The sequence below is a fragment of the Leptosomus discolor genome, chromosome 15 (assembly GCF_034619465.1).
Source record: "Leptosomus discolor isolate bLepDis1 chromosome 15, bLepDis1.hap2, whole genome shotgun sequence".
NCBI classification, from domain to species: Eukaryota; Metazoa; Chordata; class Aves; order Leptosomiformes; family Leptosomidae; genus Leptosomus; species Leptosomus discolor.
Window position 1 is genome coordinate 5,746,420 of NC_141405.1, and position 23,227 is coordinate 5,769,646.

At 39.3% G+C, this 23,227-nt stretch overlaps 1 protein-coding gene across 3 annotated transcripts; it reads right to left on the bottom strand.

Annotated features, from left to right (window-relative positions):
• Positions 1-880: 880 nt before the first annotated feature.
• Positions 881-22,819, bottom strand: CSNK1D (casein kinase 1 delta). 3 transcript variants are annotated; one of them, XM_086473799.1, is made up of 10 exons: positions 22,728-22,819; positions 17,286-17,396; positions 14,521-14,669; positions 13,787-14,015; positions 13,241-13,411; positions 11,504-11,652; positions 10,772-10,943; positions 10,284-10,423; positions 5,010-5,076; positions 881-959 (listed from the first exon to the last, which is right to left on the bottom strand). In XM_086473799.1, the coding sequence occupies exons 1-9, from the start codon at positions 22,801-22,803 to the stop codon at positions 5,044-5,046; spliced, it is 1,230 nt and encodes a 409-aa protein (XP_086329925.1). In that variant the 5' UTR covers positions 22,804-22,819; the 3' UTR covers positions 881-959; positions 5,010-5,043. The 3 variants fall into 3 exon arrangements, with proteins under 3 accessions (XP_086329925.1, XP_009944867.2, XP_009944865.2); XM_009946563.2 differs by lacking the exon at positions 881-959 and adding an exon at positions 3,187-3,224; XM_009946565.2 differs by lacking the exons at positions 881-959; positions 5,010-5,076 and adding an exon at positions 2,440-3,224.
• Positions 22,820-23,227: the final 408 nt, after the last annotated feature.

Here is a 23,227-nt window from a genome sequence, read left to right on the forward strand (position 1 = left end):
TATCTTTTTATTTCATTCTTTTACAAAGAGAAAATAAATATTCTTGAAATGAACATGTACGCTCTAGCCAATGATCTACTTACAAATCTGTAAATGCATCAGAAAATCCAATTTCTGAAAGTGTTGTCTTTGACAGATTTTATGGAGGAGCTGCCATTCAGAAGTCTGGAACGGGGGGAAATGAAGACAACAAATAGTTGTGCTTACATTATTTTTCTCCACTGGAGAATGAAGGATGAAATGTCTCCAAGGGAGGATTTGAGTACTTTCATGAAGTTCACATGGATATGGAGTCCTTAAATGCTTTTACTTAATGTCTCTCTTAGAAGTGTAGAATTTATTTTCAATTGCTTTCAAGGTACTTGTACCACAAAGAATTCAGACTCTGTAACCATCAAGATTATGTAAAACAGCAGCACAGGTGGTATTTTCCACATAATAGCCAGTTCTAAAGGAAAACGGTGAAGACAAATTAAATACCCTTCCAGCTTTTAGAGGCCTGCTAATCAGAAACACAGAGGATTCTTGAAGGTGCACTTGTGCTCAGATTATGAATAGATTTTTGAGAATTACATAGCAAAAGCCAGGACTTTTACTATACAGGGCACTGTGTGTAGAGCTCAATATTTTTCTTGCTTTTATCCTAGCTGCCATAACTGATCAAGTCTCAACAGCAATTCTTTTCCCATACTTCCTATCAATACAATGTAATACTTGATAAAAGAAAGTGTTTGTAAAAGCCTTCTAGAAAAGAAGCAATATCCAAACAAAAAACATTTACCTTTAAAGAGACATGTTTTCTGTGAACAAAGCAATGAAAGCCTTCTCTTTATTCCTGTATACCCTAACTGCTGCTTTCTGACCACAACTACCAAAATCCTTCAGTGAAAGTTTTTAATACCACGACAATGTCTTCAAATGTTTGCAATTGACAATGCTCTTTGTAGGTACAGAAACGCCTTTAGGGAAAAAAAAAAAAAAAAAGAGAAAGAAAAAAGTTACACCAAGTAGAGTAAGGATTCATTGTAAGTAAGTTACACCAAAGAAGAATAAAGTTATTATGAATGTATTTACACAATTGTTAAAGTACACAAATACAGTGGTAGTACAAATGAAGTGCTCTGAGATACTGGTTTCCAATACACAGGTTTATATAGACAGTCTAACTATTTTCCGCATGATGAAAGTTATCTATTATGAAGGACAAAAATTGCCCACAAGTGAGTACAGTTCTAGAAGTCTGCAGTCAACTTTTAAGTGTAGTACAGCAATCTAAGGTTCCAGATACAGAGAGAATAAAGAGGCTGCCTTTTTAAGTCCCTCTAACAGTACATTATTAACCACAGATATTTACAAGAAAAGCAGAGCGAAGTGTAAAACTGTTTGAATGGTAGTGCACATGCCTAAAATACTGAAATTTATAGTAACTGAGGAAGTAATTCTCTTACACAAACTTATCCATGGATCAAACTCTTAATCTTTTCCACTATACTCTCCCCAGTCAGACCCAGAGTACACACAAGCAAGTAGCTAATGTTCTGAAAGCATCTAAAGAAGAGTGACTAATAGTTAATACATGGACTTTTGGAGAGGCAAAAAGAATTTGTAAACACCAAAACAATAAAAATTACTCTTCATAAAACTTTGAAGACCAGTAGGCCTTTATAAAGAATTCTGCTTTCAAGCAGGGAAGAATTTCTCAAAATACCTAACTGTTCAAACAAAATCTCTGTATATACTTTCATTCCCAACATGGAACTTCCCACTATTTCCATCATATTAGAACAAACAGTACTTCTGATGCTGTTCCAAGTACTGTGAGGACAGAATACCTACTTTTATTTTGAGACCATTTACAAACAATATGAAGAATCTCCCATATTCCATAATCAACAGGTGCTAACAACACCTGCAGCAGTTTTTTTGGACAACCTAAGCATGTTGAGTCATTCATTCCTAGCTCATGATTCTGGGCATACTCAGGTTGAATACACTTAAGAATTAAATATGGTATGCACCTGAACCGTAAAAATTCTCAGGATTTCACAGTAAGAATAGGCTGGGGTTTGGTTTTGCCTTTTTTTTTTTTTTAAGCCTTCTTGAGTCTTGGCACGAAACAGAAGGCCTGAATCAAATTATTTATTTATTTTTAAACATGTAGGTGCTGAATGAAACGTGCAAACTCACTGAAGATTCAGTAGCAACGTGTATTTTCCACTCGTACCCTCCAAGCTAACCAGCCTCAGAGTGCAGGAAACAAAATTTTACCAATAAAAACAATGTTTGAAACTATCTATTAACTCAAACTGCGTAGAGATATAGGACAAGCTTTCAAATTCTAAATCCCTCAAATGCCAGTCTTTCACTTTGTCCTTCATATTCTTTAAAAAAAAAAAATCCATTATTATCATCTCTACTATACTTAAGACTCTCCTGCAAGATATTTAGTTCTCCTCTTTTATGAAAAAGAACAAGTATTAAAAATTCCTTTGTGTTACACGTAATAAAGTTAAATGTTAAGTGTGAATGAAGACAGCAAATAGCAAAGTAAAATTTTAACATTTTAAAAGTTTCATGAGAAAATTGTCTCAGTCAAAATGGGACCACACAAATAAGTAAACAGTTCAAATAAAGTCAGATGGTTTCGATTGATTTACATGTTCCCTGCCAGACTAATTTTTTTAAACAAGAAATTTCAAGTCATTGTCTTTAGTTTAGGTTTGTTTATATTCTACATTTTTAAATCAGACAAAAGCAAGAGTTCTTTACAGAGAATTAAGCCAATAATTCTAGCAAAATGATACAAAAAACTTTCTTAAACCAAGTAAAAGATCTATAGTTACAGTAGAATAATAAAAAGGGGGTAAAGTCTGCCGCCTGTGGAGGGAAAACTGAAATGGCCATCCAGTAACAGGCGGTCAACTCTGTAAACCATCTTTCTTTTCCAGCCCTGTTACCACAGGGTTCTCTTAAGGTCATTGGGTTTCTGGCAAAAGCGTCCTGCAATGGCAGCTGCTGGAGTCTGTCCATGTTCCTCCAAGTGCCTTTTAAGTCACATGGAGAACTCCAATTGTAATGTTTCCACTCTAGTTTAGGGTATTTTTGCTAGTAAAGCCATTGGTAACATAGGAGATCAGCCATGCATTATCTGCCCTCCATGGCAAAAGTAATTTTCATCGGTGCACAGCGGACTGGAGAACACTGGTAGTTACCCGAGCAGGAATCTACCAAAGCCAAAAAACAAGACAACATCAGCAAATATCCTCCCAGTTAACACCCAAGTGGCTCTCAATGTACTTTTAAATAATTCATTGCCAAAAGTAAGTATGTGAATTTAAAATCCAATGAGCTATACAGTGTTTCACACCCACCTGTACCTACACGAAGGTCCCTGTATTTTCCTCCTTTATTAGAAGTTAACATGGAAAATTCACCTTGCCAGCCAGAGGGAATGTTTTGAAGAAAAGTAAACAGAGCATAAACATGCACAGAAGAAAGAACAAACCAGATGAAAACACTACCAATGTGTAGAAGCAGACTCAATGATCCCAATAAGAGGGTAACAAAAAAATTAATTATTTTCAATGGCTTTTCATTTTTCATGGGACATTGTGTTAAAAGGTGCTTCATTAATTTCCATAGCTTGACCTATTTCAGTAACAGTGTTACATTATTTCAGTAACACTTTCACTGTGAAAATGAAAACCATCACTGCAATTTAAGAAGCGAGAAATGTCTAAGTAGCTGAATCAGTATTCAGTATTAATTTCACCGGTAAACAGCCACAAATAGTAAGGCATACAGTGAAGGCCAACCAACGCAGACACAACCCTGAGCAGACGAGAATCTGCACGTCTCCCACACGCAAGCTTTCCAACGCAAAGCTTTAGGTTTGCCTTCTTAGTTTTTTAAATTTATTTTTTATTAAGGTCTGATAATTGGACTTTGAAGTGTTAAGCTGCCATTTACAGACGAATCTTTTTAATGTTACAAACTGTTTACGAAGCAGCTTGTGCACAGTCAGCCAAGCACACAAAGCAGGAAGAAGAACAGCAGGATTCTTCACCAACTAGAGATACAGGATTAGTGCAAGCTTAGGCTTTATAGAGAAAGTGAGGCAGCAGATGGAGTTATACAACAGAATTTATTAAGGAACAGAAAAATCTCAAAGCCTTTTTTTAATAAGAAGCAAAGCAAAGAAGCTCCTGAAATACTTAAGAAAGCATCCTTCATCCATCAAGGTTCAGATTCCAACTGAAACTTGTTATTTCCCTGATGAAACCTGTTATTGCCAGAAGCAGAACAGACTAAAAAGCCAAAAGCTGCACACAGAAAGGCAGAAACTTCTACTGCACTGAACAGCGGAAAGGAGTTCTAAATACCCAGATCCAAGTCTGTCTACCTCCGAGATGCTCATGTTCAAACTATTCTCATTAGTATGGGAACATTTTAAAAATATAGATCTGAATATTTTTAAAATGACAGCTCATAAGGAATGGAGAAGAATATAAAACAGTGAAAAATGGATACGGCTGTAGTAGAACATTCCATTCACGACAAGACAGAGCCTCATTTGAGTAATATAGTCAATTGAGTCTTCATACAAGTATTTTGGTTTTACAATTCTGAAGCAGATCTAGTTTTGAATGGATGACACTGCTGCATGAACATCCCTGGAAAGACAAGTAATTCTCAAACAGCTAAAATTTAGACTTGGTTATTTTATTTTGTTGTTGATGCTTGAACAATTCTAGGGACTTTTTAAGTCACTATTTTTGTCAGCTCTGCTTAAGAGTCCAAGTGGAACAGCAGCAGTAATTCAACTTTTGGAAGGACATTTACTTTTGAGTTAGAGAAAAAAAATCACAATGCTCCATCAAGCATCTGATCAGAAGGCACAGGTACAACCATGAGAGAATGTGAGGAGAAGAAGCAAGGTTGGATGTTTCCAAAGATTTTTTTTTTCCCCACCCCATAAAAAGTTTTGGTGTCTAATGAGAAGCACTCACCCAGTGCTGCCTTCCAACGAAAGGAGACGAGCAGCTACTTGCCATGGTGTTCGAAAGGAATGCTATTCTGAGGTAGGGGAAAAGACAGCAATTTGTAACAGTTCCACTGCCCCAATATATAAAGATGTCTAACAAATATCCAACCTAAACTTGCAGTAGCAAATGTATCTTTTGAGGAGCTCCAATTTCTGACTTCCGTAAGACATTTTTATCATAGGGAGAGATACATAAAAGGAACAACTCATTATTCCTCAAAGAAAGCTGACAGGGTCAGAAGAACAATGCAGAGTATGATGCCTGTTAAGATGGATACACGGAGAAAGATTTGCTCATGAGGAGATGGAAAATGCAGAGGCATTGGAAGTACGTTGCTTTTTCCCCAGGGAAGTGGCACAACACTTATGTTGTTCAATGCCAGTGTTAGCTACAGTCCTCCAAAAACCTCTCCTGTGAAAGAGACTTAATCAAATATTTCTTTGTGCAGCACTCCAATCTTTTCTTCCAACTACAGAGAGAATACCTCTATTACCAGTAGGAATTACGCACAGCTTTGACTGTTGGGTGCTGAACATGCTACATTCAGGAAAAAAAATTAAACAACTTACTTGTATACCATGAGCAGCTGGATAGAACTTTCTGTGAAAGGAAATGAAGGCTACTCACCCATAACTAGACTCTTGAGACGATCATTGTTTTCGGGATGCAGTCTGTGCAATGTGGACCAATAGAACTGATTCAAAGTAGCTAAAATACTCGTGATCTCCTTTACTACGTTTCTTAACATTTAAAGACTGACTACGTAAAGGAGACTTAGTGAACAGTTCACTCATAGAACTTAAGAGCAGAAGGATCTTTTAACAGCTGATATGACTTTCTGTCCAGCACAGATCACAACTCTTCACTGCACAGAGACCTGTAATTTAGGCTTCCTTTAGACTCGAATACACCACCTAGAAATGAATCCAGTTTTGATGCAAAGGCAAAGGGGACAGATGATCTGCTTCTTTCAGAAGCTGCTTCAGTGGCTAACTGCCTTCACTTAGACCTCAGTTTTGCTTTTCTTTAACTGAGAGCGGTTTTAATTTTAAGCAGTAAGCTCTTCACATATGCTTTCTGCATAAATGTCAGTTCCTGTTAAAATCATTGTCTCTAAAACACTACACCAACTAACTGAAGATGATCCCTTACCTTTCAGACAAACTGAAAGACACTGATTTGAAACTCTTGCATTGTACAATCTGTTTTCCCAAACCAAATTTTAATGGCTCTTCTGTGTTACTTACAATTTTCCAACAATTTAAGATACTGAGAACTGAACTAAGCACAGTATTCCAGCATCCATCTCACTAATGCTATGAAATAGCTTCTCAATTTCTTTTCTTTACTGTACCACACACACACACCTTTTCATTATGACATCACATTAACCTCTCCAACATTACACCTAAAGCCTCCTCCATCATTGTTTGCCACAGATGCAGTTCCCCCGTGTAAGACAATGGGCTCCACTCTTCATCCTAATCAGTACTTTGGAGTATCACAGTAATACATATTTTATTTGAATAGGCTTTTCCTGACTGCTCAACTCTCACTAATATTTATCGCTGTCAAACATTTCAACTTGCAGGTTTTTAGCTGTTGCATTCACTTCCTTATAATTGAGAAAAGTAATGAGTAACATGTGCCACAGAACTTATGTAATTTCACTAGAAACACTTAAGTTTCACAAACCGTTTTATAGACATGCTAGTTGTTACTCAAATAAACACTCATTACTTAGTGTTACAGAGTGCTAGTGTTTCTAATGAGAATGATTTAGGTGCTATGTGGACAATACCTTGGAGGTGGGGAATATACATGACACCTATTTTGCTATCTTTAGCAATTAACGTTTTTCCCGTAAGTGTTAAATTTCTCTGAGAAGACCTATTTTCCATAAGAAAATTTTGGTTCTATTATCTACATTCCCAGCCTTTGTTTTCAGTTTTGGTCTGAACTGATCAGAACTCATTTTGTAAAAAAGAAAGGTAAAAACGTGGAGTCATCCTTTAAGAACTCTCCTTAGAGGTAAGTAGCTTTCATTATTTCTTTGAGTAACCTCTGCACATTTCCACTGCCCAGAGTTTAACAAGCAGTAGCCCTTCCTCTAGATGATGAGCTGTAGATTACAGCTGCAGCGTTGCCTTACCAAACCAAGGCATCCAAATAAAAAAACCCAAACAACACTCATTTATCAAGTCCTAAATAACAACTGTTAACAAATGTAGTTCTTAACATAAGACACCTGTGGATCTGCTTGGCAAACTTTGAAAGCTGCTTTCTACCAGGAGTATGGTCTAAGCACTTCCTCAAAAAGGAACAGTGGTAGCATATTTACTTAATCCTTACAAAGGAAACTAACACACTTGGAACGGGCATGGACAAAGAGTTGCTGTTCTTTACTGTTCTCCTGATAAGAACTGGTATAGATGATTTTCTATATTCTTACACCCAGTCAATCAAAATTCTCCTTAATAATCTTGCCATACGAGTTGGATACTTTAGGCTTTCCTGACTAAGAACAAGGTATAAAAATAATGGGAAACCCATGGCTTTAATCAGTAACCTCGCTAACATCTAAGGATAAATTTTGATTATGGAATAACTAGTTTAACGTTATGAAAATAGTAAGAGCATAAGCTATGAAAACTTGCAACTTGAGCCATCTTGCCTTCTATGCAGTAAGCCAGAACTGGGAAAATGAAAAGCAAACTGTCTCTAACGAGCTCAAGGGGAAGCGTTATAAGGTAAAGTAAGTAAATCTCTCTTGCCTTCCCAATCTGAGAGGGCCACAGGAGGATCTTTAAATTATACTACAGTCACACACTGTCATTCAGTCACCATAAGCGCTGACCAGCAGTGGTTCGCTGCCTTGATAAGAACTAAGTGAAGACAACAGATGATGAATGATTAATTCTAACAAACTCAGAGAAGATCCCAACTAGGCCACTATTGGGACTGTAAAGAAGTCAAGTGAGTGATCCCATACTTGGAGCAGAGTGTTAAAAACAGTGGGTATGGAAACGTGCCATTAAGCCAGACTGTACTGTTGGCCCACGCCACAAATTATGTACCTGATATTCAAAGACTACTCAAAAAACCCCACAGTCCTATACAATCTCAAAAGCATTCCCATTTTACAAGTTAGGTAGAACCACTGCAAGCCCATCTGGATTACTCATACCTTACAATATTTAGAGAAGTGTCACGTGCACACTGAGCTACATGTCAGTCATATAGCAAAAAAACCACACCAAACCAAACCAAAACAAAAAACCAAAAAACACACACACACTCTCGCCTAACACAGTCAAGTAACATCACTGCACTTACCACTTACTTCTGTTAACTATTTATCTGACTGACAAGAGAGACAAAGCATCTGAGATTTGCTCAGAATGCCAGAGACAAACCCTGGGCATCTTTACATTTGGGTAAACATTCAGGGGTAACTTGGCGTCACAGATTCACAGAACAGCTGAGGTCAGAAGGGTCACCTGGAGATCATTTAGTCCAATCCCACTACCCAAAGCGCAGTCACCTAGAACAGGCCACTCAGGACAATGTTCAGCTGGGTTCTGAGTAATTTGAGAGTGGGAGACACCACAACCTCTTAGGGCAACTTGTTCCAGTCCTTGCCCACCCTCATAATAAAAAAGCTTTTGCTTACGTTTAAACGGAATTTCAGTATTTCTATTTGTGCCCACTGTGCATTGTCCATTCACTGGATATCGCTGAGAATAGTCTGGCTGCACCTTCTTTACATCCTTCTATCAGGTATTAACACATATTTACAAGATCCATAACTATGGGCAGTTCTACCCTCATTGTTCTCATACTGTTTACAAACTTCAGCCGTAAAATATTTCAACAGGAGAATTTCTGGTGGCAAGAATTGTAGTTCAGTGAACAATTTCAGATGGCAAAAACTGCCACCAAAGCCAACACAGAAAACCTTACCTGACTCCTACTCTCATCCTTCTGCTCCTGAACTGTTTGTGCCTTGTGCAAGCACAAACATTTGTGCAGCTACATGGTGAAACAATTCATTCAGCTGAAAACCAACCCCCAAAAAATCCTACTTCACTTTTGTTACAGCAGAATTGTTTCTCCAATCCAGTTCACCCTCAGTCTTCATTAGAGATAGCCACCTGGCCTCCATCTAAAAAAGTGTTCTCTCTAGCAGTATAACTTTGCATATAAGAACATGAACTATCCAAACTAATTAATTCTGCCAATTAAATGATGACGCCAAAAGGAATTGAGCTAACTTCTATCAATATGCTCCGTCAATAATAATGAGGAATAAAATGAGTCCACAGCTAAAATTATGCAGTTTGAACTCCATCACAGCATGGAGGCATGACGGAAAAACCTCTAGGCGACTGCACCAGTGCTCATAACAGACTGCTATCCCAGTAATGTTGCAGTATGCCTACAGTACAGGTGATTCTCCATTCTGTAGGTAAGACTGAAGGTAAGCTGTACAAAGCCAGACACACGCTACTTAGGAAAAGCCTCTGTGCAAATACCCTGAAAAAGGAATGTTTCAGCTATAGCATAGAGAGCTAAAAATATATTTAAACATTGTCAGTCTTAAAGAGAAGCATGCCTAAAATTTCTTCGCTAAGTCACCATGAACAACGAGGATGATTTCAGTGCTGGCTACGGCTATGAATCACTCTATCATTCAACCCTCCTGCCATCCTTTCAAATAAGCCTTCTGCGACCTATCATTCACATATGTGGTTTCTGACCTGCTTTGAATTACAGTACTGCACTACATTTCTTCACTTTTGCACTTGTCTGTTCTTCACAAACTATTTCTTGTCTATTCTGCATGAATATTCTCTGCTCTGTTATTTGGAAACATGACTCACCACTGCCTCTAACTTACTCTGCTTCCTCACTGATAACAGATACAAGAAATTCAATAAGCAAAGGAGCTAAACACTAACTGTAGGTAAAAATGCTGCATCTCTAGGATTTTGCATCATCTCATATATCAACGACTCTGTATAACTGAGTATTTTATCCTTATAGCTGCCAAGGTAAAAAAAACAGTATTTTTTTCTTTACAGTAGGCTACAGTCACATCACAAACGTTCAAGTATTTGTAAGAGTCAATGTCATCTGCAAAATCAGTATGAAGTCACATCAATTCGCTGGTATGTTCTTTTGGCAAACTAATGTTATCAAATGACCCTCATTTTTCCATTACAGAGAAACCTTTACCTGCGAAGTTGACATGCGAGAGGTATCTTGTCGGCCTGTTAAGTCAGACGACGAGATATTGACTGGGGCACCACGATGCAATCTCATACTCACTTTCCTTTCTCGCTCCATACCAGAGACTGGACGAGGAGAGGTGTTGGCTGTGAGAAAAAACGCATTAGATTCTCATAATGAGAAATGGCATTGTAACATAGTGACTGGAAAAATTACACTCACTTTCTGTGAAACTTCCACAAAGTCATACATGAGAAAACAAGGCCTTTATTTTACATTCATAGAAATCTAAGTAGCAACTGGCAGGTAATGAGCGTATACAACTACCTTCAATCTACTGAAAAGCAAGGGAGAGATAAAAAAAAACCCGAACAAAAATCCCAAACCCTGACCAGAGACAAATACTCAGGTATCCTAATTCTAATTTGACCAGGAACAAACTGCAAATTAGAGTAGTCTACAAGGTGCATCTATCTAGGTACTTGCTTACTTACCAGCATGTGAAGTTGGGGTAAGAGGAGTAGGAGGAGCTACATCTTGCGCTCCTCTCAGCCTGCCAGAAGCAGTGGAGGGTAAACCACGCACAGCTGGATTTCGTGTATGTCTCAATCTTTCCTCTCGTTCTCGCCTTTCACGTTCAGCATCTTCAGCTGCTCTGCTTGCGCCCTGCGGGTCAAGACTAGTGAACAACTTGGGGGATTATTGAGCTTACAACTATAAATTCAGATAAAAATACTGAAAAATAAAGAACGTGACAACCTGTGAACTGCAGTTTGCTAAGGCATTAATTGTTTTGGTAAAATTTCTTGAGAACTGCCATAAATTTTGTTCATCAAACTGCTGGGACAGTCTTCAAAATGCTAATGTACACACATACTGTTATGGTAGCTGGACATCTCCTCAACAGTTGCAAATGACCTGTGCTGAAGATCAAGGTGGGAGAAAACAGTAATTCTGCAACCTAGCCTGATGCCTGCCCAGAAAGAAGTATCTCAGAAGCCTTACACATTTAAAACCCTGTAACTTCAATTTACTTGTCATTCAACCCCCATTTCATAGCTCCTGTATCTCCTGCCTTTCCTGGTTTCCCGACTTTTTTTTTTTCTCTAGACAATAGAGCTTCCAGGAGGAAAAAAGCAAGACAATTTTATGCTTTCAGATAAGATACTCAAAACTGACATGATAGTAAAAAAAAAAAGTTTTAGAAAGCTATGTCAGCTACTTACAAATTTCAGCATGTTCCAGTCAAACACATAGTCATAGGAGAACCCTTGTCGATGGAAGAGGTTTCTGAATAATTGCCTTAGATAGGAATAGTCTGGTTTGTCATCAAAACGCAAAGAACGGCAGAAATTCAAGTATGTGGCAAATTCAGCTGCAATAGAAGAAAGTGTGTTTTTTTCCTTCAGCTTCACATTTGCTTTTCACAATTCTGAATCACAAAAAAAACCCAACCACCCCAAACCCAACTAACAGGAAATCTCCTAAACGTAAGAAAGAATAATGACCTAATACTAGAAATCTACTGAAGGCAACACTATAACCCATCTGTCAAGTCAGTCATGAAAAGGAAATTATTTGTCTGCCACAGAGTAGGCAAAGATCTCATTGGTCAACAGCAGAGAGGATCCAATATTAGAGTTCTTTAACCAACACTTGGGAGAGAGAGAGAGAGAGGACAGGTTTAAAACTACAGTTGAGCAAAGAAAAGAGATTTTTTTGCCTTTCTTTGCTTTGAATATATTTAAACACAATTTCTTGCAGGACACAGAATACCATCTCTCTGCTTTTAAGTCGCATAAAGATTCGTGTCTGCTGTCTCACAAAACACACAAAAGCTAGGGAACCCATATAAGTTTCCCATGTAAGTCACGCTACCATTTTAGATTCGCAATAGTCTGAACGCCTGTTTTTATATGGCACAGGAAATATTAGTTATGCAGAAAAAAATTAATGTTCTTGTAAATTCAATGCACCAGAGATAACAGCAGTATGAAAATACCAGCTTTTGAGTGCAAGTCTTTCCAGCTGAAATAATATATTAATAATTTACGTTAAGAAATAAATTCTAACAAACAGCACAAGAAAAGTTGTTTAGTCTTCCCTGCCTGTTAACCCCAGAGAAAAAATATAGTTAATGAATGTAAAGGAACATATGAAATGACATTTGAGACAGATCGAAGACAGTAAGTTTTCATACCACCCTAACAAAAACTATCGTTCTTGTTATTGTACCTAGCTGCTGAAGCCAAGAGCGTGGAAAGAATAGACAGAACCCTTCATGAAAGACCAACAACATTCTCTGATGGCAACTAATGTTAACAAGTTTTAAAACAGATTTAATTATCATTTTGCAGGGCTCAAAAATGCCTAGTTATTACTGTGGTGTAAATACCAAACTGAGAAACAGAACAGCTTTGCGGCATGATGCTAGGATATATAGGAGAGTTTCTTACGTCTCTCACAGATGCTGACCATCACAGGCCAAACTAGATGAACCTGCAATGACAATTCTCAAGTGAAACAACTGCAACAGGTAATAGGCACATCTGGCTAGACAATCAAATTCATCCAAGAAACAGCACCAGTACATAGGAAGAAATGGGTAGTTTCTCAAAAAGCTATTTGTCTGTTAAAGAGTTATCCAGCCAGCATAGACGTACGGAGACACAATACAGCGCAAATCAGATGTACTGAGCTACCCTTCGACTTGAGGGCACCACAATGACTGTTTACTAAAAGACATGGAGTAATTAGAAATCGTCTGTGAACACTAAGATCCCAGTCTTGAAAGCACAGTATCTTTATCACAGACGTGCCCAGTCATTGGGGGTGGGTGGAGACATGGGGTGTGAAAATAAGAGAGAGGAGTCAAAAAGACTGGTAGAATTCAGTGTAAAGAAAAAAGGAAATAACAGTAAAACGTGAATATGTACGCCTAGCGCCATGAAAGAGTAACTTACAAGGATATCCTTTACACAAAACCTCAATGGGTGTCGACATTTTCTTTTCACTGATACGTTCGTATTTCTGCCTCTTTGTTGCTGCTTTCAGTCCCTGCCAGGGGAGGGAGCCCAGGTTAAAATACATCAGTACATAGCCCAAGGACTCCAAGTCATCTCTGCGAGATTGCTCTACAACAGCATAAAAAAGTGGACTCATTAGGTTTCATTTTCTACTGGAAAAACAAAAGACTGTGCAACAAGACTGTCATAAAAACCCTTAGAAAAACAAGAGACAGCTGAGAGTTACTATGCCCATGATAAACTCATCCAGTACAAGAAAAAAAGACTCATCACCCTTGCCATTACTAAAAAATATGCCAATTCCTGAGAATTACAAACTGACCAAATCCCACCCAATAAAGACATACGAGGCCAAGCATGCTGCACTGTTAGTGCCAGAACCAGGGACTGTCTTCTATGCCTCCATAAAGCAATATCTACTCGCACTAAAATTATGTCCATCAACACTTTAAAAGTTTCTATTTATTGCTTTCCTCAGCTCACCAATTCCAAGATGAGTGTTGATGGATGCATAACGGGCAGTTCCTGTTAAGTTTTTATTTTCACGATATGGAATATGTTGGTGAGTTCGAGCATCTCGATACTTCTTTGCTAATCCAAAGTCTATTATGTAGACAAGGTTGCCTTTCTTCCCCAGGCCCATTAAGAAGTTATCTGGCTTCACGTCTCGGTGGATGAAGTTCTTGGAGTGAATATATTCAATTCGACTAATCTAAATACAGAGGAAAAAAAAAACAACCCACCAGCAAACCATCATCAAAGAGTATGGACACACACCTTTTTTCTTATAAAAACCACTAGCAACACTGTCTTAACGATAAAAGAGGTACAGAAATTTTTTATTGTAAAATGTGAGGGCATTGAAGAGAACATAATTTAGAAGACAACAGATAAACCTTCTCTCCAGCTCTTTCCCTGCATCTATTTTACATTTGCTTCCAAAAACTTTCTTGGGGGAATTTGTCTTTCAGTAGTGCAACACCTGCTTGGCAAAGAGCAAAGGTCCAGTTTTTAAAAAGCCAAATTTAAACTTTATAATGACTTTTTAGGGGACACTTTATATTTACAGAAACAAAACTAATTTGGAGTCTTTTCTCTAATGCTACAGCCTATTCACCTCTAAATTACAGAAATAAAACATTGTTTGTTGTGATCCCTCAATAAATTTTAATATCCCAACATACTGCTCTACCAAGATCAACAAAGCAGTTTCCTACCATTTGGTCAGCCAGTAATAGGACTGTCTTGAGACTAAATTTCCTTGAACAAAAATTGAAGAGATCTTCAAGACTCGGTCCCAACAGCTCCATCACCATTACATTGTAGTCCCCTTCAGCTCCACACCACTTAATTGTGGGAATACCCACTAGAAAAAAGGAAACAGTTTATTCGGGATAACCATTTATGCAGTTCATACACACAAATCTTCAAGGCTTCATCTTAAAATTAATTCTGAGGGTCATTACTGTGAATGTTCATATTTACATGAAGCCTAACATTTTATGCTACCTTCAGCTATTCTGAAATGAAAAGTTTGATAATTTCACAGCAGAACCAACATAAAAATTATAGCAAAAAATGTCTAAACCCAGCCTTTTTCCTCTTCCCCAGAAACATCCCTTACATTACATTAGCTTGTAACTTGAAAGTATTTAGTGTTTTTGCTGGATTTGAACCTTAGGCATTTCGCAAGAATGAACACTTACGTAGTCTCCAAGATGGCAATAAGGAGCAAATTGGAAGTCTGAAAATAAGCACACTGTCAAACCACTAAATACTATTACTGAAAAAGGCCTTAGAAATTAATTTCTTAGTTTCAAAGCCTACATCACCGTAAAATACCTCTCTCTTCCATTTCAATTTGCAATGAATTTTCACCCTTGCTTCATACTCTTGTCTTTCCTCCAGTTCCACTGCATTTGCTGCTTGGTGAATCTCCATCAAAGTAGCATTGTTTATGAGATGCACTACATGTTCAGCTTGAGAGAGCTAAAATTAGCCCCACTTTATTGAGAAACTCAGGAAAGTTATTTCACACAAAACTGTAGAATTGCTCAAATACTTTCAATTAAACCTGTATGTAGGTAGCCTTATTCAGAATTTTAAATACCTTTACTTTGAGCTAATTTTATGCATTTTGGAAGTGAAATGGTATAAATCACCCATTTTAAACTCTTACTTTTACTTGATACGCATTATTTTTTTTTCTCTGAATTCCCTTCACCAAGAAACCCTTATTTGGATGAAAACTTAACCTTCTGCCACCTGCCTCTGCAGCGTCCATCCTCAGAAAGAACCCACCATGGCCTTAGTAAGCCCATAAAGGAAGCATTTTACCCTATGAAGGCTGTTCATGTTACACAGAGGTGGCAACTGAATGAGGCAGGAATTAAGTAGCAACTAAATGCAAATACACACTATCATCCATTTCTAGATACATGTTTACTGTATTAGGCATTTGAGATACAGTGGAATGTAGTCTTTATGCAAAGTATAGCCTCATTTAGGAAGAATTCAAGGGACTATGAAACAAAATCAAAACTTAACCATACTGAGTTTATGTCCTAGAACTGCATGGGAATCTCACATTCGCAGAATTACAAAATACACAAGTTGAGTTATTCTAGCGGAGTACCACACAGTAGCTAAGAAGTTACTTCGCTCCTGTTCTGTACTAGTAATGCCATTTTGTCTTAGAATTCCCACAGCAAGGAAATACTTTTAATGCGGAAGAAAAAATACTAACATATACAACAATGATCAACCTGAATTTACTAAGTTTAGAATTGTGCTACTATAATAAGCAAGTCAGGTTAAACACATCAGAACAGTGATTACTATCTTTCACTGACCCATGAGAAACTAAAGTCACGGAATCACAGAATGGTAGGGGTTGGAAGGGACCTCTGGAGATCATCTAGTCCAACCCCCCTGCTAAAGCAGGTTCACCTACACCAGGTTGCACAGGATTGTGTCCAGGCGGGTTTTGAGTATCTCCAGGGAAGGAGACTCCACCACCTCCCTGGGCAGCCTGTTCCAGTGCTCCATCACCCTCAAAGTAAGGAAGTTTTTCTTCATGTTGAGGCAGAACTTCACGTGCTCCAGTTTGTGCCTGTTGCCCCTTGTCCTGACACTGGGCACCACCGCAAAGAGCCTGGCCCTGTCCTCTTGACACCCACCCTTGAGATGTTTACAAGTGTTGATAAGGTCCCCTCTCAGTCTTCTCTTCTCCAGGCTAAAGAGCTCCCGGTCTCTCAGCCTCTCTTTGTAGGAGAGATGCTCCAGTCCCCTAATCACCTTAATAGCCCTCTGCTGGGCTCTCTCCAGTAGTTCCTGGTCCCTCTTGAACTGTGGGGCCCAGAACTGGACACAGTACTCTAGATGCAGCTTCACCAGGGCAGAGTAGAGGGAGAGAACAATCTCCCTTGACCTGCTGGCCACACTCTTCTTAATGCCCCCCAGGATACCATTGGCCTTCTCGGCCACAAGGGCACATTGCTGGCTCATGGTCAACTTGTTGTCTATCACAACTCCCAGGTCCTTCTCCACAGAGCTGCTCTCCAGCAGGTTGACCCCCAGCCTGTACTGGTGCACGGGGTTATTCCTCCCCAAGTGCAGGACCCTACACTTGCCCTTATTGAACCTCATTAGGTTCCTCTCTGCCCTGCTCTCCAGCCTGTCCAGGTTGAGTCCATCAGTGCGCTGCCAGGCAGGGTCAAACTTTGTTCCACATTTTAATATTCTGGCACCACAAGCAACGTCGGAGGATCTTAGGGTTATCATGAAGTTTGATAGCCACGGATTTGGAACGGCTACTCTGTACCGCTTGCAGAAGAGCTGAGGTACCCTTCATCTACCCTACCACACTACCCACCTTCTTACATGTCAAAAGACATCTTAACCAGTAAACACTTTCAGGTGGCAAATACACCAAAGACATAAAACCAGTTAAATCTCCGAAGAAGGAAACTAATTTGCTTACCTCCACCCTGCATCATTTTGTAGATTTTACTCTCTATGTGGAGCTGAGGATGTTTGGTTTTCACACATTCCAACTTAATTGCAACCTCCTCTCCGGCAGCAATATCAGTTCCTAAAACCGTAAGAATTTAAAGCATTGGTCAAAATATTTTTTAAAATGCATTTCCTTCATGAAGACTGAAACAAAATAAATATCTATAAACTACTTCTCAATGAGGGATTATTAAGTACTTTCAGCCACAATTTTCTAAAAATTGAAGTCTCACAGATTCTCTCCAACAGACTAGCAGTTTAAGAGATAACTATTAGACACTGTAGCACAGGAAGGCAAAACTGCTGCTATCCATTAAAAACAAAATTCAAACAAACAACGCACCTTCTGAGGGGTGTCTCTCCACTTCCAGTTTGTAGTGAAAGTGCTCAGAATGAATGTTTACAGGTGTGGCATGGATCTCTGCCAACCTAAGAAATGCTCAGAATTCCTATCACCTCCTCTTATGCTTTGGAAACAGAGACTACAGCTTCCTCAAATCTCAACCTGCTCCTGACACCTTATGATTTTATCCAGTTGGGAGGCAGACTATCTAGAATCACAAATTTGTCCTCTCAAAAAAAATTGTTTGAAATCTCATTAAATTCTTGTTTCAGGAATCAAATGACCGAAAAATTGGCTTACCTGTTCCCTTTCAAAATTTAAACATAAGTAGGGAAAACCTGACATTCTTAAAAAGAAACACCGAGTCAAGAAAATACATACTCTCACAGCCAAGCAACTTCAGAACTATAGGGAAACAGGAATTGGCAAGAGGAGACGTGTGACACTTTTTAGACATATTGCTGAGTCTCTCTGCTTTCAGAATGTGGCTTTCTCTTTTTTGCATTACCTCATGGTTTAGGATCACGTGAAGCACATCACCTGCTGTCTGTTCTCACCCCCACCCTTAACTTGAGCTCTGCTAGTTTTTGTTTGGAAAGAAACAGCAAAAAATCACTTTGTACACACTTTCTCCACAATGTTCAGGATTTCACAGAATTCTACCCTACCTCACTTCTCCTTAACTTTTGTCATTCTTTGTATAGAATTAATTTTTGATTACCACTAATTATTCCACATTTCACCTATCTGTTCCTTTTCCAGTGCCATAAGACCTTTTTGAGCACCACACAAAGCAATTAAGTCAGAGATGCACAACTACAATTTTATTCTGCTTACCTATTTTTTTCCATATACTTTTCTTTGATCATTAAAGAGTACTGAGCTAACATGTTCACCTAACATAACTGCAAAATCTTCTTCCTGAGATTAAGGAGCTACTTTAGTGCTTTACAGCCTTTTATCTCTAAAGTCAAGCTAACCAAGGCTAATAATGAAAGGCTAACATCCCACACCTCAAAATGGGCACGACTCTTCACTTTGCAAGGAACTGACGGTGTGTGGAATTATCTATGAGTTCATGCAGGGCTATTTTTTTTTTTAGGTTAATAAAATGTCTTTTTGTGTGCACTCACACGTGAGTATTAAGGTGTTGTTGCTGCTACAGCAAGTTATTCTGAGTGAACATCAGGGTTGATACTAGGCATTTCACAATGCACCTTAAGAAAACAAACCATCTGAAGCTCACTCTAGGCACAATAAGCACAACTCAAGGTGAACAACGGGAAGACGCAAAGGAAAATAAGACTGTACATATATCTGTCTCATATGCCTCCTTTGTAAGTGGCCTAATATGTGGCAGGATCCCCGATTGTTACTTTGGTCACAGCACAGTAACAGCAACTGGAAACTCTTCAATCTGTAATCTAAGGTTTTCACATTTTATGAATACATTATTTTGGTGGCCTTTAAATGAGTTATGGTGCACATTGATCCAGAGGTGTGAAAGGACAGACCAACAATACAAGGAGGAAGGCATTATCTTCTGATCTAAAACTGACCTCCTCAAACAAGTAAAAATCTTGATTTTGAACCACTACCTGTTCTCCCCAGTCCCACAGTAGCCAGTATCAGGGAAAGTGTGGACCAAAGACAATATTATCTCATGTGGGATCAGCAACAGATGTGGTTGTTTTGGGGCTTCGGTTTTTGGTTTTGTTTGTTTGTTTGTTTGTTTTTTTAAAAAAACCCCTTTTTCCAATCCAAAACAGACACATACTGCTGCCCGAGTACACTGAAAGACACATCTCTCTATAGATACCTGCCGACTTCTGTGTTTGATTAGGGCAAAAACTGCATGGGAGGATCAAGACCTGTATTATCAGTATCAAGTTCTGCTCAACACAGTATTAAACAGTTACTTGATAGACCATGGTCTTGACCTAGTAAGTAATTTCTTAGGATACCTGCTCTTCCCAAGAAGTCTTTATCACCTAAGATAGCCAAGATCCTTACCCTGAACTCTGCTACTGTATAAACCCTCTCCATCAAGACAAGAGATTTCGTATTAAAATAACAGAATTAAAACATTTGATCCAACGAAACTGATGAGAGGGGACAAAAATATAAATCATTCCTCCAAGCAAGGCAGTGCTTGTCCCCAAACAAGGACTTTTGGCCCCACTTAAACCCTGGGACAAAATTTCCGTAGCAACCAAAAGCTTAATTTCCTTTAAGGAAAACACAATATTCGAGAAGTAGCAAGAAGCACTATTATGAGAAGAATCAGTAACTAAAAAGTAGTAACAAGCAGTATAACGAGAAGTCACAATCTGTACGTGAATAAGAAAGTACAGAGTTGTGAAAGTACTTTCTTTTAAACTGCAAAATTCCAATTCACTTGGAATTGCAAAGTCCTCTACCATAAGGAAAGTCTTAGAAATTGTTTTAATTAGTTTATAACCCAAACCTCATTTGTAAGAAAAATGTATACATAACACAAAAATCATGAAAACACTGCAACTGCAATGCTTTTGTGACTCTCATACATTTGACCTCATGAACTGAGCAACAAAATAAATGCTTATTCTGACACCCCCACCCCCAGCCCTTTGTCCATCTTTTATACTATTTACAATATCTGTGAATCTATTTCTTTCATATCTTCCTCTGGAGGGTAACTTCAAAAGATACAGGTATGCTAAATTCCTAAATTTTATTTTAAGTTGTCCACACTCCTTTATCTACAATAGCGCCTTACAACTCAAAATCCTGTCCCACAGACCCTGCCATTCCAAGCAAGCAAATCTGGCAACATTTCAAATTCCAGAAGACATTATTTTGAAGGAGAATAGGAAATTATATGAAAGAACTATGATAATAATGAAAGACAGAGAAAGACAGACAGACCCTCCCCTCTACTCTGGAATGTCTTCGACACCCTTGTAGCTGCATTAAAAAAAAAAAACAACAAACAAGGGACTGGAAACAGGCAAAAATAATCAAATATTCCTTTTCAAAGCATAAAACCAAGCCAGAAAGCTACACTGAGGTAACGTATCACTAAGGGCTATCAGAAGGCATGTACTTAAAAAAAATTTGTGACTCCTAAAAGAATTAAAAAAGTTATTTTAAGGCACTTATGTCCTACTGTACAGTCTGAACAGCTAAGTAGAAACTTATTTTTAAAAAAAAATACAACACATTTCATTATCACAAAAAGCATATATTTTGAACTCCTCTGTTTTACCAGATAATGGTAGGGAAATCAAATGGGTCCCTACAAAAGGCTTCAGTTCTTGACAGACACTAATTTCCCCTGGAAAAAGAAAGCCATGCCATTAGCTGGATCTTCCATCCATATAATTCTCTGCGAGTTACTGGCTCAGGCATGACACATTTGCAGCAAATCCTGTAAGTAAATCCATGCTGGCTACTTAGAAATGAAGAGGTCAAAAACCGAGGATGAGGAAGTCTTGTGCAAAATGCAGTATGTCAGTAGTACTAAAGAACTATTATTTCCTGTGCAACTTTACAGGTGTGAGCTGTATGCATAAAGATTAAAAGTGATGAATAAAAAAGCCCTGTTTATTTTACTTGCACTTTAAATTTATACTACAATATAAACTTATTTACCTGAGCAGAAGTCAAATGCTAAAGTAGGAGTTTCTCAAATCATCTAAGATTTTTTCAGATTTTAACTGCTGTCTTAATCTCCACCCAAAATCCCAACGGTAGTGAATAAGGATTTTTGCAGAAGTGTTACCACCACCTTTCTCATAATAATCTTCAGTCTTTTATGCGAGCATTGCAGAGAGAAGGAATCGTGTTCTCTGCCTCTAGGCAATCACATGCCTTCAGCTAGAAACGTGGATTTTTCATCAGGCATATGATCTATATTACATACTTCATTATCTGTAAACAAGCAGCTTTAGCTAACAAATTATTTCGGAATGCCAGCTGTGCGCTGCCACATGAAGCACTGCTGTCTAGGAAGAAAAAACACCTCTCATACTGCGTACACTGCCAAACATACCACATACATTAGCTAGTGATGTTTTTACCCTCCCGATGTACGCGGTTAATGTACCTTAGCCCCTGCAAGTTCCACCTCCCCTCCCTTTTTGACCTGCTTTTCTAAGTTACTACAATTTTCAAAGCAGAGTACTCATTTCTATGTGGCAGGATGTAAAACTTCTATTTCTCTGGATTTGACCCATTTCTTATGGTTTGAGAGTTTGCAGAATATACTGAGTATTTTAAAAATACCTGCTTTCAAAACTTGTACCCACTACTGCTTGTCATAATCATAAGCAGTGAGCCATTATGATACAGAGCTACACAAACGGAGGAGCAAAGACAATGCCAATCCTGCAATTTTTAAAATTACATAGAAATCATGGCAGCAAAATAAGATACATGCAATAAGGCATTAGGGCAACATTCAAAAAACAGGACAGCTAAACTATGATGAGTCTTTGACGGATTTGAGGGGGTTTTAACCACAACTTAGTCATCTGCAGTTGTGTAATTTTTTTTCAGGCCTTGCAGTAGAAACAAACATCCCTGGGACAGTAATTTTTCCTAGTCCACTGCAGTGATATTTAACCCTGATGCACGCTTCTTTCCCAAAACATTTTTCTGAACGTGGAGGTTTGGGGTTGCTTTTTTTTTTTCCAAATGAGGGGATTTATACTCTTATCCCCATTACACAGATGAGAAGATTAACGGTGCCCAAGGTCACAAGACAACAATGGGAAGAGGCAGCTAAATAAGCCCGAATTCACGATTTCCGCACTGTCCAAGTTAGCACATGATGTCAACGAAATATTAAACGGCTATTGCCATGTCCCTAGCAAGATACCTCATATCAAAGCTCATTTCTCGGACAGCAGTGCAGCCTGAGCTACAGCGGGGGTGAAATGAGGTCCTGGTGGTTGCCCCCAGCCGAACCTCATCAGGGGCTGGGAACGGCCCGCAGCGAGCAGCGCCCACCCCGGCCCGGTCCCCGACGATCTCTACAGACCCGCAGAAACGCCAGGTACGGCCCCAGCGAGCCACCCTCCTTACCCAGGTAGATGTCCCCGAAGGAGCCGCTCCCGATCTTCCGGCCCAGCCGGTACCTGTTCCCGACCCTCAGCTCCATGGCGGCAGCTCGGTTCGTCCGCGACCCCGTTCTGTTGCCCTGCCCGCCCTGCCGGCTCGCGCTCTACTGCGTCACAGCCCCGCGGTTCCTGATGCCATCGCGGCCTTGGTCCCGCCGCTCGATGCTAGCGAGACAGGCAGCACCGCCGCCGCAGCTCCCGGGAAGGATGGACACGGATTCCCCGCAATACCATCCACTCACCCCCTTCGCCTCCAAGCCGCCATATTGCGTGACCTCACTTCCCTAGCAACGGGGGCGGGCCGCGCTGGCTGCGAGGGCGGGCGGGATACCTCGCGTGACTAGCCGTGGCGGGCGGGTGCGGTCCCGCCTCATCTGTCCCCCGTGCCTTCCTCGGCTGGGGTCAGGTGTCGCTGCGGCCGCACGGCCCCCGTGGGGAGGAGCCGCTCGCGGCGGCACCAGATGC